The sequence below is a fragment of the Myotis brandtii genome, unplaced genomic scaffold (genome assembly GCF_000412655.1).
Source record: "Myotis brandtii unplaced genomic scaffold, ASM41265v1 scaffold1043, whole genome shotgun sequence".
In the NCBI taxonomy this organism is placed as follows: domain Eukaryota; kingdom Metazoa; phylum Chordata; class Mammalia; order Chiroptera; family Vespertilionidae; genus Myotis; species Myotis brandtii.
This window is the reverse complement of record NW_005353510.1, coordinates 1,584,643-1,601,229: the sequence shown is the minus strand read 5'-3', so window position 1 is coordinate 1,601,229 and position 16,587 is coordinate 1,584,643. Positions and strand designations below refer to the sequence as shown.

The following is a 16,587-nucleotide window of genomic DNA, read 5'->3' as shown; positions in this document are numbered from 1 at the left end:
TGGTGTACAGAGGCATCAGTACTATTATTAAGTTCCTGAGTGGGATTTCCACCAACTCCAAAGAAAATCATATCACAGCTTCAAACATTTTCAGAAGTATGATGTTTTTACCTCAGTTATAAAATATACCAGTAGAAAGTTTAGAGATATATTTGATCTAGAATTCTAGCATTTGGTATATATTAAATCATATTATGGTTTATTTTTTAAAGTGAGGCTGCTTCAAATTTCTAATTTTTCTGTCATAAGATATATTTTCTATTGGTTGGTCCAGCATCTTATGGACCAAAGATAAACTGTTCTAGGATCTGCTGTTCAAAGGGTCTAACATTAAAAGCCTAGGATCACTGGAATGCAGCCTTGTTTTTTAGTCTTTATGATTTGTAATAATATCTATTTGCTGTAAAAGCCTCTTCAAGACAATTCAGAATTTCAGGTACAGGATACATTTTTATAGTAAAAATTATGCTAAAATATGTCAAATATAAATATATTTGGATATATATATCCTATTTAATCAGAGAATAAATTCTCTGTAGATATTTTTAAAATGTTTTTATTGATTTTTAGAGAGAAAGGAAGGGATAGGGATAGAGTTAGAAACATTGATGAGAGAGAAACAGCATCAATTGGCTGCCTCCTGCATGCCACCTACTGGGAATCGAGCCCACAACCCAGGCATATGTTCTGACTGGGAATTGAACCGGTGACCTCTTGGTTCATGGCAACACTCAACCACTGAGCAACACCAGCTGGGCCCTCTAGATATTTTTAATTTTAGAAATTACAAAGGTGCCCTAACTGGTTTGGCTCAGTGGATAGACTCAAGGGTCCCAGGTTTGAGTCCGGTCAAGGGCCTGTACCTTGGTTGCGGGCACATCCCCAGTAGGGAGTGTGCAGGAGGCAGCTGATGGATGTTTCTCTCTCATCGATGTTTCTAACTCTCTATCCCTCTCCCTTCCTCTCTGTAAAAAAAAAATCAATAAAATATATATTTTAAAAAAAAAAAAGAAAGAAAGAAATTACAAAGGCAAAACAATAAGGAGAGGAGAAAACTGACCCCGAAGTTGTTGCCTGTAAGGGATGCATTCTCTATGTTGTTGTCATTAGCGAGGTCACAAACACAGAAATTGTTGACTGATATTAGCCTGAATCCATTGGAGATTTCTGGATCTCTCTCCGGATTGATGCCACTACCAAAAACAAAGCTTGCCAAAGCATGATAATGTGTCAGTAGGACCACAGCATGTACCAGTTCGGGCAGAGACCAATTATTTTCTCCAGTTTTGACAAGTTTCTAAAATGAGAAAGCAAATCAGAGTAAAAATGAAAATCACAGACTGCTACAAAGCAATAGAAAGCATAGAAAAATCTATTAAATTTCATATATGTTCATTTATATGAATAAAACTTAAAATTCTCTTTTAAAAATGTTTCCTATATTAAAGATTTACATTACACTATCAAACCTAACTATGATTTTGTTGTGGTTTCACCTAAATTCATATATATATAGTAGAGGCCCAGTACACGATATTCGTGTACTCGGGGTGGGGGTGGGGTCCCTCAGCCCAGATTGCAAGAGGGAGCAGGCCAGGCTGAGGGACCCCACCGGTGAACGATCACGGCCGGGGAGGGATGTGAAAGGATAGCCAATATTCATCATTTCAAATTTCTCACCTCATATTCACTTCTTTTTTATTGTAATGTAATCTGATTTCTTTTTCAAACAAACTCCTGAAGCTATTTTCTATTTCTTTTTAGTCCTTATCCTATTTGATCTCTGTAGAATTTACATTTTCCTTGCTTCCTTCTTGGAATTCATCTCCCTAGCAGACTCCTCCTTTTTCTACTTGTCTCCACAATGTTGGCTTCTCTATTCTGCCCATGATCTTCTTTTGTGCAATTTCTCCCTGAATGGATCATTCATTCCTTCAACCTGACCTTTGCTTATCTATATATATAAAAGCCTAAGTGACCATTATGACCGGACAACTGGCCAGTATCTATGATGCGCACTGACCACCAAGGGGCAGATGCTCAATGAAGGAGCAGCCCCCTGGTGGTCAGTGCACTCCCACAGCAAACCTCCCATGGCAGGCCAACCTCCCGCAGTCCCTCCCCCCAACCGGCCAGCCCGATCGGCCTCAATCGCCGGCTAGGCCAAGGGACCCCACCTGTGCACAAATTCGTGCACTGGGCCTCTAGTCTGTAAATAACTATCCAATTTTATTTCTTCTCTATCCTTTATCTTGAGTTACAGACCTGAAGTTCCTCCAGTAGCTGGATATCATTACATGGATGCCACAATTTCCTGTTCTCAGGCCTGTGTGTTATCTCCTGCTCAAGCCATTGCCTTTTGCCCAGTCAGGAAGGTAGAACCTTAAAATGGTTCTCCTACCCCACTTCCTTTTTCATCCTCACATTCTGCCAGTCACTAAGTCCTGCTTATTCTTATGCAGAATAACTATATACTGATCCCTCCTCTTCATCTGCCTATGAATTTAAAAAAGGTAATCTCTCAGGTGGATTACTGCAACTGTTTTATGACTGGCATCCCTGCTTCTAGTCTGTACCATCTATAATTTATCTTCTGCATCAACAAATATACTCATATTGCAACTCAGCTCAAAACCTTAATGATTCTTGACTCTCTATCATAGTTTCTAAGCTCTTTTGAGCACATATATTTCTATCAGTAACAATTGGAAGCCTACCTCTGATAATACATTTATTTACAAATTAATATATATTTACAAAATTTTATAGTTATATACATGTACTATAATACTATTATGAAACAAAAGTTATAAAAGAATGACATATGAATACACATACACATTTTCTAACATTTTGAAGGACTGTTTTGTGCACTCTGTGAGGTACCATACCTTTCTGAGGGTAAAACACAAATTCTTTAACACAGTATTCATTGGGTCATACAATAGGATCCCAATTCTTTCCATCCCCTGTCCCCACTGCACATAACCACTCCTTCACTTCAGTAACCTAAAGCTGCTAAGTACTTTTTCAGCATATCATAATATTCCACTAGAGGCCCAGTGAACAAAAATTTGTGCACTGGCGGGGGGATCCCTCAGCCCGACCTGTGCCCTCTCACAGTCTGGGACCTCTCGGGAGATAACCACCTGCTGGCTTAGGCCCGCTCCACGGGTAGCAGATGGCAGGCCTGACCCCGCAGTGCCTGCCCTGCCTCCCCGGGTCACAGATGGCAGGCCCAGATGGCGGCGGGGCGCGTGGCCGATCACGCTGTCCCGCCCCGCCTGCAGTATGCAAATTTAACAGCCATCTTTGTTGGGTTAATTTGCATACTCTTCTGATTGGCTGATGGGTGTAGCGAAGGTACAGTCAATTAGCATCTTTGTTTTTTATTAGTGTAGATACTCTGCTCTAGGTCTGGAATGTCCTCTTCTATTCCAAAACTCCCCCTTATTCTTCAAGATGTAGCTCAAATGTGACCTCTTTCATGAAACCTGGGGATCAATTCTCTTTACTCACACATTCATATGCTATTAATTCTGTCATCACTGTCTCTCTTCCTCTAGACTCCAAGCAGGCCCAAGGGCAGTGTCCATCCTTTTAGACCCACCAGTTTCTGACACAAAGTAATTAACATGTGACATAAAAATAATGAGTGACTCCTTTATCTAACGAACATATTGCAAAACCAGAACATAAGCATCAGGACAACATTGTTCTTCAGAGATTCCCAAACAGGTAATTGAAATCTGAGCATATACAGATTGACAAAAACTAAGTGAGTATAACTGGGCAAATAACTAACAAAAATGTAATCTAGTAATATTTTTTTAAAAGGACATCTCAATGCATTAGAAGCAGAGACTTTAAATGCCTTAGGCTTGTATTGACAATAATTTAGATGATTGCTCCTATTTATTAGTTATTAAGTGCCCCACACAGTGTTGAGAATATTCTCTAACCACCTCACCCTGCTGGCCTTTGATGAAAGGTCCTTTTGAAGTACAAGTGCTTAGTCCATCACAACTCTAAATGCCATCACAGGCATTTAAACATTCACACACCAGCTGGCAAATCACTTCTTATTTGCAAAACCATTCCATGAAAATCTTAAAATGATTAAATGTTAGAACTGGAAAAGAGCTTAGAACTCATGGAATCTAGGCCCCTTATTTTATAGCAGGGGAACTACTGAGGCCCACAGAAGTTAATTTACTGAAGGTCACAACCTTGTGAGGAGCAGAGGAGAGACTAGACCCCAGGTATCCTATCATGCCTGTGTATTTTCTTTCTTCTGCCCACTGCTTTTCTCATAGCCACTCAAAGCACTTGTGCAAGCTAATTATTGATTACTCAAAGAGAAGCAGTCATTCATACTTATAGTAAACCCACTGACTTCCTAAATTTATTTTTCTACATATATTTTTCAAGTTCCTAATATATGCAACTTTTAAAAATTGAGTCTTAAGCAAAATACTTAACTAGAAAATTACTCAGTTGGAATCATTAGTAAATATTTTTTTTATTTTAAAGAAACATCCAGTACCTGAATGTGCTCTTTCGTGATCAGCCAGGGTCGGTGTGCTAGCAGCTTATTTATTTCATTAAGGTTTTTCAGTCTTTGTGGTACATATTTCAAACCATTCAACCACTCAGCGATACCTCCTGTCTTTAGGAATTCATCCACATGCATGTTTATTAGGTAAGAACACTGATGTCTAGCTGCAGCCTAAAACACAAAGAGTTAGTTGATAAAAAGTCATGGTAGAGTCTTATTCTACTATTTCTAAACAAAAATCTAGATGGAATTAATCATTTTTATAGCCAGTAATTCTTGTCTTACAGAATATTCCTCCTTCTAAAACTTTCATCACAATGAGGCCAGATTCTTGAATCAATACAGGAAGCTGACACTTGTATAAGCACATGAATTGTCACACAAAGTCAATTACTTCCTCATCTAGAAGTTGGTGCCAGTCAACTTAAAAGCCACTTTCTTATTTTGTGAAGAAAGTACATGTTTGTTTCATTATGGTAAATTACATCAACTGTACTCTATTTAAAACAATAAAATCTCATTAACTTGTATTCTACCAATTCAGAATGCATTCTAATTTGGGTAATTCTCTTATTGCAGCGGTTCTCAACCTGTGAGTCGCGACCCCTTTGGCGGTCCAACGACCCTTTCACAGGGGTTGCCTAAGACCATCCTGCATATCAGATACTTACATTACGATTCATAACAGTAGCAACATTACAGTTATGAAGTAGCAACGAAAATAATTTTATGGTTGGGTCACAACATGAGGAATTGTATTTAAAGGGCCAGAAGGTTGAGAACCACTGTCTTATTGCCTTTGGTATAACTGTGACATCAGTCTTATCTGTGCACACCACTGAGCAGAAACTGAAGATCACTGACCCTTTCCCTCCTATGCAGCCAAAATCAGCCATGATACTGAAAACTAGATAAACCCACACACAACAAACTATTGCAGCTCCTTTCCTCAGTGCTCCTCAGTAAAACAGTGTTGTTTTATTATTTCTATATCTTTATTTCTTTCTTACTTTATGACCATTCTAGGTCTGTTTTCAGCCTTACTGTCATCAAAACCTTAAGCTAAAATTATATTCTTAGTCAAGTTCATCATTCAATAAAACAGAATGCTGCCTTTTGTGTTTGTTTAAAACTTCAGTGAGACCATAAACAAGATAATCAAAGTAAACCTGGTAAAACCAATCTGCTAAGTCCTGGCCATCTCTGCTAGCTCTGCCAGCCCAGCTGGTCTAAATCTCCAAATATAAAGCACTTGCATCACATTCATTCCTCTTTTTCTCTGGTAATAGTGCAACTGTAACACTGCTTCTTTCTACCCTTCTCATTCCTGCTGCCTAACACCCCAATTTATAATTCTCTCCCACAAACATTAACTAGTTAACTAGTGCCAAGTACTATACTTAAAAGTATTATCATTCACTTAAGAATTCTTCTCTTCTCCAGAGTCTCCATTGGTGCAGACTGGTACTTTCCTCTTAGCCAAAATAGTAATTATTTTCATGTATAAAATGACTAAATAAAATGTCACAAACTGGTTTTATACTAATAATAAAAACAAGATATCAAGAGCAAAAGCAAACCCTGTGGAATATTACTTTGGCCCCTACAAGCATCTTTAATCATAAGAGAGTAAGTATAGAAAATGATTTTAGTGAAAATTAAATGAGAAATTTTCAGTACATTAAGTGGTTTAAAGCATTCAGAATGTACCCAAGGGACCTGGTATCCAAAAGGCCACAGCCTTCTTGAATTCTTAAGTCCTTACAATTATACTTCGTTCTACACACCCACACTCATAATGCTAGAGGGAAGAAGAAAGAAGTGAGCGCAGCGTCACCATTATTGCGATGTAGTGCCTGTGTGGTAGAGGAAGGGGGCCGTCCATGCGCAGCATGTAGAACTGGCTCCGCAGGAAAGACTCCAGGTACTGAGTGTGCAGACTCATGACCTGGGTGATGTTGTCCAGACGACCGGATGTAGAGTATTCTTCCACAAGAAAGTTAGTACGTTCATCCGCTGTGTTTGCTTGAGCAACCTTACAACCAAGAAACCCAAAACAAGATAATTATTGAGAAGTAAACACACCCTTGGTTTACATAAATTATGCCACTATTGAAGCAAATGAATGTTCTTTTGATATTAACAGATGCTGGAATTACACAGTTGCTCATATGGGAAACAGAAGTAAAAAGAAAGCACCACTCATTTTTGGCTCTGGTACCATCATTTATTAAACAACAAATGTCAAATTATCAAACATTGCACACACAGCTATGAAATCGGAGAAAAGAAGCTTCCATCTGCTTTGCCAGGAACATAAGGCAAATATTTCAGGGCCCACATGCGTGGCCATTGTCACACCAATTTGTGCTGAGGCAAAATAGTGGCATTTGATTATATACATCTATAATTTTATGTCAATAGCCTATGAAGTTATTTAATCACATTATCTTTAGACAAATATTTTCAGTCTGATCCTTTGTTTTTGTTTTTCAAAATCATAAAGGGGCCTTCTGAAATCCTTTTTAGGGACAAAGGAAAATATGATAATTTTTGGGAAAGTGTTAATTGAAAAATTAATAACATGAAAATACTGTCGTTCCTATTTTGAGACTATGATGTTAATTATAAAATCAAGGTAAGTTATTAAAATGGACACCCTCCATCCTAGGGAATCGATAGAGCTTACTCAAAAATAGGTTTTTTGTATTATAATTTTATACACAATGACAGGTTGGGCATCACACCAAGAATTGGCTTGGAAGGTGTAAAGAGCTTATTAGCACCTTGTAGAAGGACCCAGCTCTGTGGGAATGAATAGGCATGAGATACTATTTCTAGTACTGGTTCATTACTTACTGATTTTAGAGTTAGAGTTCTAGACTTAAAAAGAATGTATTCCTTGTATTAAATTCAAGATTAAATTTAAACTCATGCACCTCATGATTAGCAGAGCCTGCTCTGGAAACAGATCTCTTAAAGACCCACACTGCTCGTAAGAAACCCTGTTAATTTACAGGGCTGGCTCCACAGTCTCTTCTTTACATAAGTTATATAAAAGGCACTACTGACAGAAAAATTTAATCCCAAAGGAAATATAATGTTTGAAAAGTGTAAATTGCAAAGAAATGCTAATTACAATGGTGTAAAAAAGCAATTTCACTTTAGCTCATTAGAAAGCCAAAATATATGTTCATTTACCCATTTCCCCCATTTTGTTAACTATAGGGACCAAGATGATTGTTAAAAATAATAGGATCCTGATAAACTACATATAATTAGGGATAGTATACCAGGTATTTGTTGTTTTTGTTCTGTTTTCCCCAGCAGAAGTTTCTTCTGTTAAACTGATGTCTAACATACATTAACAAATGATTGATATAATGCAATAGATCCTGAAAACAGTGATAGCTTTTGCAGATCAGATTATCTTCAAATATATACTGTGAAAGTGATTCTTTCAGGAAGTCTTTATATGTAACACCTATGCTATATGAGGGAACTAGGTGCTAGCACAGCAGTTTCTTAATGCATGGCCACCTCCTAGGTCAGCTATAGTCACTGAGCCCCTAAAACATTACTGCTATCTTTCATTTAAATTGCAAGGTCACTAAAAAAGTGAAATGAAGGTAAAGGAACTGCTGACTTTGGCAATGACCTAGACTGTCTTATTTGAATTCTACTCATCCATTAAGACAATGCCTGGCACAAAATAGATGCTCTATAAATATTTGTTGACTAATTTCAGAACAATATGGGAATTATGTTGATGCTTTGAGATAAATGCTATCTTTGCAATACATAGTGAATCAGTATATATAACCATATTCAATATGAGTTAATAACCCCTTGAAGCAGAGAAAAACTCCTTTATTAGTGGTTCCCAAACGTTTCTTAGCCTACGTGTATCTGAGAGGCATCTAGGAATCTAGAAGGTCCTGCACATTGCTGTGATCCTCATAGAGATGCACACCCACACAACAGGCACAAATCCTGTCCTGATTTTAATCTCCTTTGTGTCATTTTACAATCTTTCCTTCTTGCATTCCCCACCTTGACTCCCCACCCTCACCAAAGGTACAGATTTTATCAGAGACTCTGTAGCATTTTGTACAATCAAGACTTAGAAACAAATGAAAAGAATAACTACTGGTGATGTAATACCATGTTTTGTTTAATAACTGGTTTAATAAGGAAACGTAACAGGTTTAGTTGGGAAACTTACTTTTTCATTTCAAAATATCCTTTCTTAACATTTATGTAACCTATAATCAACATGACAGTGGCCATTTTAAAACCTAAAACCTTCAGATTAATATTAAATTTTATGACTGTTAACTGCTTTGCTCAGAAAAGTTATATTTGAAATCAAACATGTTAAAATTTGTTTCTAATCTTACTAATAATAACGATTATTTTAGGCAGATTATTACACATACAATATTTTAAGTGAACTTGAAAAGAAAATATCTCCGTAGTTTTCTGACATGTAAATAAGAAACGAGCAAAACACATGTTTATTTCCATATTAAAAAATGGAGATATTCCTTGATATAATTACTATTTATCAGCCTGTCATGTATTTTATGACAAATAAACTTACTTCCTTCTCTGGAATAAAGGCACTTGGTCCTCTTGTCAAGGGCTGAGACACTCTGATCCTTTTATCCTGTTGTTAAAAGAGAAGTTGTATGTATTAGTGGCGACAGAATTTCTAAGAAAGTTACACTGGTGCATGCTTTTTGCTAAAGTACTAAAACAGAATTATGTAAAATCAGTATTAGGTCTCAGATCAACAAAAACCATAGGGCCACTGTATGAATAAGATAATGGGGCCAGCTCCTAACCAATGCTGCGTGCACAGTAGGCTCCCAAAATGTCACTTCCTCAGGCACATTCTACAGCGCCATAGACTTTTAGTCCATAGCTGACATGAATGAAAACTATCAGCCTCTATAATAAAAACCTGCCTAACAGTACCTCAAATTGAAAGCTAAAGGAAAGTTTAAATTCAAAGAATTAAATTCCATGCAACTCCCCAAAGCAATGACTGACTTGACCTGCGTGGTTTTTAAAAATAAAATAGGAATAATTATATCAAAGATAAAGTTTTGAGGGTTTAAGTAAGAAAAATGTAAAACTTGGAGAAGTATAAGTTAATTTAACCTAAGAAACAGGAGAACACAACAATGCTTATTGTGACACTTGCTATTCTATTTAGTATTAACAACTGGTAGATTGCCAATGACATGTTGATCTGTTAGATCCCCATTTAAGTGTGATTATCTGTAAGCCACAAAAATTCCAATCAGGGACTAACTTCCTTCTCCATAGGCATGTGGAGGAGCAGGAATAGTCAAGGGAGGCCCTCCGGCTTTGAAGTTCTTCTTAGGCAGGAGAAGAGATTGGAGAAATGCCCACTTAATTTTCTATAATACAAATAATATTTTAAAGTTCTGAAAAAGAAGTCCTCCAAAACCGTAATATAAAAATAGGGACTGTGCCATGGTTTATAAAGATTATAAACACTGAGTGGGAAATTACAGAGCATGGGAACAGGAAAAGAATAAATTAAGCTTTCGCTGTCACTAAGCCCTCCTCAGGAAGCGTCTAAATTGAGGAGGTAGCTCCAGGTATATTTCTTATCTGAGGATGGCAATATCTCTTTCCCATGGCCACAGCTGGCTAAGCAGCAATTTTCAACCTTTTTTATCTTATGGCACACATAAACTAATTACTAAAATTCTGCAGCACACCAAAAAATGTATTTTGCTGATCTGACAACAAAAGAAAGGTATATTGATTTCATTCACATTGGATGGCTATTGTCATTTTTTTTTCTGACAATCTGAGGAAAAGAAGTCAGTGCCCTGGATGAAATAGTCAGGTATTATATGTTTTAAGAATTCTAGCGGCACAGCGGTTGAAAATCGCTGGACTAGACCAATAAACATGGAAGCTGACCTGCAGCCCATGGGTGCCTTGGTGAAAGAGTTCTGCCTAAATAGCTGAGGGTAATTAGCTGGAGCAGTAGGATTCCAGAACACTAGAAGTCACTCTAGAGTACTGGAGTTGTACGAAAGCAATGTAACCTGATGGAGAAGAGGAACAAATAGCACTCAGAAGCAGGAGCAAAGAGAGAATAATGAAGAGGCACCAGAGTAAGCATCAACCATGCCTGCTTCTAAGGAGAAAACCACTAGTTTCCATGGATTCACTAGAGAAAGCAAAGCCTAATCATAGCTCTCTTCTCTCCCTTCCTCCCTCCTTCTTGAGCTCTGCACAAAGTAATCTGAGTCTTTTTGTTCCTTACAAACAGCCTACCAAACACAAAATAGTGGCTTCAATCCCTTACTTTATTAGGAAGCAGTCACCATACAAGTTGGCAAAAGTAGGCAGTCAGGCATTCAATGATTTTTTAAAAGAGCTTAATCAGATCTTTAATCACAGGGTGATGAACAAAACAGATATGGTCCCTGACCTGATGAGTTTGGCACAAATTCATCATCAAATTCCAGGGTTCTATAGAAATAAATATATTTAATAATGATAATCTTAAACTGCTACATACTCAGAACTAGGCATCATCTATGTTATATTTATAAAGTGATGACAAATATATCTCAATTTACTGGTCAAGTACATTAGAGGACTCCATGTAAAAATAAATAATTTCAAATTTTAAATATTGGCATTTCTTGCCTACATCAACCATAATCAAGATTTACCCAGAAAAATAACTTCAAAGAAAATAACAGATTTCTTCCCTTTGCTACTCTCTGGAAGTTACATAAAGTAAAAACTTAAATACTCTCCATTTAATATAGCCTAATGCACTAGTATGTAAAAAGCAATTTCCCTTACAACTGATCATTTCAAATAAACAATGAAGTCAGAGAAACTGATTCTGAGGACAAATCATAGGTTTGAGGAGAAAAATGCCAATAGGAAGGTAAGTGGACTCTTTTAATTACATTTATAAAAATACATAAAATTCATAAAAATACAGGGAGAAGAAATAAAAGTGTACAAAGGGAATTTGGAGATGCAGAATGATTTACTACTAAGATGATTTGTTTATTTAAAAAATCACTATTTGATACACACACATTTAAACTTACCTTTAAATGTTTGAAATTGTTATTTTGCTTACAATAATATTTTCTGGAATAAGAGATGTTTGCATCTGAAATTCATTTTCAGATTACTGAAAGTTACTGCACTTAAAAGAATATAACATCTCTTAGTTTTAACCAATTAATAAGCAACTGAAACAAAATTTCATTTGTGTCAACATTCATTTATTCAGCAAACTATTAAACATTTACACTGTGCTAGGCACAATAGGGACACAAAGAATGGTTAGATTGGCAGAACTGCATGCAACTAACTGCATATAGCATATGATATGTTCCATAGTGGATCCATACACAAAGTGATGTGGGAAGACATTAATTTTAGCATTTACAACTTACTTTATTTCCCTATTGTTGAATATCAAAGTTGTGTACAGTTTTCACTATTATAAATAATGCTATCTTAAATATCTTTGTACAAAGAGTTTTTGGGGGCATATTTTGTGGTATTTAGGCTAGTTTCTTTAGGAAGATTCCCAGATGTGAATTTATTGGGGTTTGGACTGTAAATATAGTTAAAGTTCTTGTTTCCAATATACTAACAAAAAATGTTTTACCACCCTGCCTGGGTAGCTCAGTTGGTTAGTGTCATCCAGATATGCCAAGGTTACAGGTTCAATCAGTGGAGCAACAAATTGATCTCTCTCTCAAATCAATACATAAAAATTTTTAAAAAAATTTTACCATGTTTATTTCCTTCAGCTGAGTAAATGTCCACTTAACCCATTAACTACAAAAGTGAAAAACAATATCCAAAAATGTGTGGGAAACTTTTTATTATAAACTGATTTGAGGTAAAATTTCTTAAGCATATCTGTGGATGAGATCTGTTTTCAATAATATAATTCTGGGAGTGATATAGCCCCTGCGTCTCACACACACACACACACACACACCCCACACACAAAAACAATGCCCCCCACACACACATACACACGGGCACAAAAACAGCTGGGAAGTTACTGCAATAGCCCAGGGAGAGAGAATGTGCCTGACCTAAGAGTTGTTTAGACACTGAAAAGAAGGAAAAACTAACATTTTTAAGTTTCACCATCAGTACCCTTCTCCTCAGTTGCATTTTTGAAATGGCATCACTACTGGAAAGATCAGTCTAGCTCAGGGATGGGCAAACTTTTTGACTCGAGGGCCACAACGGGTTCTTAAACTGGACCGGAGGGCCGGAACAAAAGCATGGATGGAGTGTTTGTGTGAACTAATATAAATTCAAAGTAAACATCATTACATAAAAGGGTACGGTCTTTTTTTTATTTTTTTTTATTATTATTATTATTTTTTAGTTTTATTCATTTCAAACGGGCCGGATCCGGCCCGAGGGCTGTAGTTTGCCCACGGCTGGTAGCTCCTGATTCTGTATAAGGAGCACCTTTTCTGGTGAGGACTCTACAATCGTGTCAGTTGGTTGCTTTGGATATTTATATGAAGGTGAAAAACAAAATTTTAAAAATGACCAAAGCAGCTAATAAATTCTACTGTAAACTCATTTTACTGAAAGTTTCTTTTCTCCACATACTTTCTATCAACTTTTTAAAGCTGATAAGATCAAACACAAAAGAAACAGGATTGCATCAGATCCAAAAGATTCACTTTAAAACCATAAGCTGAAGTTCTGGTCTCCTTTCTTCAGCTTTTATTTCAAATCCAAAATGTTTGGGATTTGAAATAAAAGGACTGAATTTCTACTTCATTCATACCCCAACTAGCTTATCTGAAGTCTCTTGACCTGTGTTGCTTTATATGGTAGTAATCAGCCACATGTGACTAAATTTAAATGAATTAAAATTAAATAAAGTTAAAAATGCAGTTTCTCAATCACGCTAGTCACAATTCAAGTGCCCAACAGCCACATGTGGCTATGGCTACTGTACAGGAGAGTGCAGATGATTCCATCTGGCATCGCAGAAGGTTCTACAAGCGAGGGCTGCTCTAAGACACTTATTTTTAAATTCACATCTTCAGGCATTTTAATGCCTTTCTGAAATGTTAAATGACTGCTCTGCAGAGTTATTGCTTTGATGGTTACTCCTACTCAATCCCATAACCAAGCATTTTAATGTAATTGCAGAAATCCTCTCAACCAAACTAAGAGTGAATCCAGACAGGAGCAATGCAGGGGGCAAAGACAAAAAAAATCAGTTCCAAAGAATCCTTGTCTCAATTTCTGCTCACATTACAGTCTCCAGAAAAATATCAAGGAATTTCCCCCCCTCTTTTGTCCCTTTTAAACAATGATGGTAAAAAACACACGAGGTCTACCTTCTTAACAATTTAGTGTACAGTACAGTATTCTTTACTGTAAACAGTGTTGTACAACAGATGTTTAGGATTTTTTCATCTTCCTAACTGCAATTTTACACCACTGAACAACTCCTCATTTCCCTCACCCCTCAGCCCTGGACAACCACTACTTCCTGCTTTTCATGTAAGCACACTCTTCAGATCCCAGCTGAGATGCTGTGTAATCAGCAGCCTTCCTCACCACCCAACACAATTCAGATCTGCCTCTTCCTGTGCAACTCTCCCCTTGCCGGGCTTCCACAGCACCGAACCACGCACTCCACTTCTTCGTCCACTTTCACACTTTTCCTAGTCGTTCCCTACGTTTCTTTCAAGAGTCATTCTCTCAAGTGTTTCTTTCATGGCTTACATCTTTTATTGCACAAACAAAATTCTACTGAATTGTGTGACAGTCACTATATTGGGAGAAGAGAGTAGAAAAAAGGGATGTGTGATATGAAAATGAGCAAGCCATACAACTGACCCCTGCATCTTTTACATCCATCTAGGAGCTTAGCCTTTTGGTCTGGCTCTGGGCATTCTGAACTGCCTGTGACATCATCTGTTTGTAATACTAGCACCTTCAAATCAACATATCTAAAACTAATCTGCTACCCCAAACCAGCTATTCCTGCTTACTCTCCTCTATAAGTTATAAAATCACTCCCCTCAACCCCCCGCCTCAGTTACCCTGGCTCCAATTTACAGCTATCCTTGACTCTTTATCCTAGGAGTCTGTATTCAAACAGTTGCCAAATCCTATCATTGCTCTTCCCTAACTAAATCTTTGTCATCCTTTCAACAGACCCTTCAACCATAAGAGTTTTCCTCTCACAACTGAGAATAATATCAATATTAGGTCTTGGCTTTCCCTCGTTTGGAGGCTTTGAGAAGACAACACATAAAAAATGTAAAAAATCCAAAACACAAAACAAAATAAGGTCTTATTTTTATTTTTCTCCTGCTAATTTTCCCTAATGTAAAACAAAACACCCCAAACTGGAATAGCTGTATTTTCTCCGCAGATGCCACTCTAATAGAATAATTGAAGGGTTGTTCTGTAAGTGAAATAACCTGCTGCTGCACTGGTTCTGAAGAACAACACTGCCATATCCTCCTCTCTTAGTTTAGTATAAAGCTAATATCTTATTCTGGGGAACAAATGACTTTGATCATACTAGTGCTGAATCTTGTACAACAGCTTTTGAATCATAAGCCTTGTTTTGTTTCTATGAAAATCCAAAACTAACAAGTAAGCCCTTGAGGCTTTTTTAGCTGCATAGTCCATTTACAGTAGCTACTAGCCACATGTAGCTATTTAAATTTAAGATGATTAACATTAAAGTTAAAAATTTAGTGTCTCAATTGCACTAGTTACATTTCAACGGTGCCATAGTCACATGTGGCTGCTGGGTACCATGATGGACAATGCAAATCTAAAATTTTTCCATCATCGCCAAAGGTTCTATGGTACAGCATTGCTCCATAGCATTATCAGTCCTGATTCTAGTTACTGGGCTGATGAAAAGATACAAAATGGCTAAAAATTCAGGAGTAAAATAAGCACAATAAACATGTACTAAGCTTACTTCATAGATATAAAAATTGATTTGAATACTAAAACTGAAAAAAAAAACCACAGTAAAATAAATGAACTACAAAGGCAAGTTGGAGAAGATACTATTCTTCAGTCTTAATTTTTTTTAAATATGTTTTTATTGGTTTCAGAGAGAGGAAGGAAGAGGGAGAGAGAGAGATAGAAACATCAATGATGAGAGATAATCATTGATTGGCTGCTTCCATTGATTGACTGAGGATTGAGCTCAAAACCTGAGCATGGGCCCTGGTTCATGGGTTGATGCTCAACCACTGAGCACACCGGCTGGGATCTTGTCTTAATTTGATGACAATGTTCAAATAACTAAAAATTCAAATAAGTAAGAAATCTCATAATTTCAATCAAGAAAAAATTGTAACTATATAATAGGAACTGCTACTTTCTACATGTCAGTTCTATATGTTCTAAGAGATATTTTTCAAGGGTGATCTCAAGAATGCTACCATAAGGGAAGTATCTTTTTTCAGATACGTTATAGCTGAAAGAAGTTACACTTGAAATACATCAGTTGAGAGTATGCCTAATTATCTGCTGGAAACCAAAACACTAAAAGGATAAAGATAAATTATATTTAGAAAATTGCTTATTTTGACACTTAACAGCTAAACAATTTACCAGATCACTTTATAAAAATTAATCTCAATAGAAAATTAAGAAACTTACAAGTTACAAATTCTTAAAATTATGTCTTTAGATGTAATCAGTAAATTACTTGCCCTGAAAATGCCGAATGCCAAAAATAATTGCTGCATTTAAAGCTACTAAATACTTTCAAATAAATTATTAAACTTAATTTTACTTTTCTTCAGTTTATTTCATTAAAAATGAAAAAGTAAAAAATACATTCTATTCATTAAAATATCAAAGCTTATGAATTTACTAGTAGCCCGGTGCACAAAATTCATGCACATTAAAAGGGAATTAATTGCCCTAACCGGTTTGGCTCAGTGGATAGAGCATCGGCCTGCAGACTCAAGGGT

General features: G+C 36.6%; 1 protein-coding gene across 3 annotated transcripts in view; it reads right to left on the bottom strand.

Annotated features, from left to right (window-relative positions):
- Positions 1–16,587, bottom strand: part of SESN3 (sestrin 3) — a 54,304-nt gene that overhangs the window by 12,969 nt on the left and 24,748 nt on the right. Inside the window, exons 1-5 of one of the 3 annotated variants that reach the window (XM_014538638.1) lie at positions 11,680–11,702; positions 9,162–9,227; positions 6,396–6,593; positions 4,547–4,729; positions 1,061–1,297 (exon numbers count right to left, since the gene is read on the bottom strand). In XM_014538638.1, the coding sequence (XP_014394124.1) occupies positions 1,061–1,297; positions 4,547–4,729; positions 6,396–6,503 (528 nt within the window). In that variant the 5' untranslated portion in view covers positions 6,504–6,593; positions 9,162–9,227; positions 11,680–11,702. Of the gene's footprint in view, positions 1–1,060; positions 1,298–4,546; positions 4,730–6,395; positions 6,594–9,161; positions 9,228–9,878; positions 10,270–11,679; positions 11,703–16,587 lie in introns of those variants that run through there. The other 2 variants (XM_005856742.2, XM_014538635.1) reach the window with 2 other exon arrangements.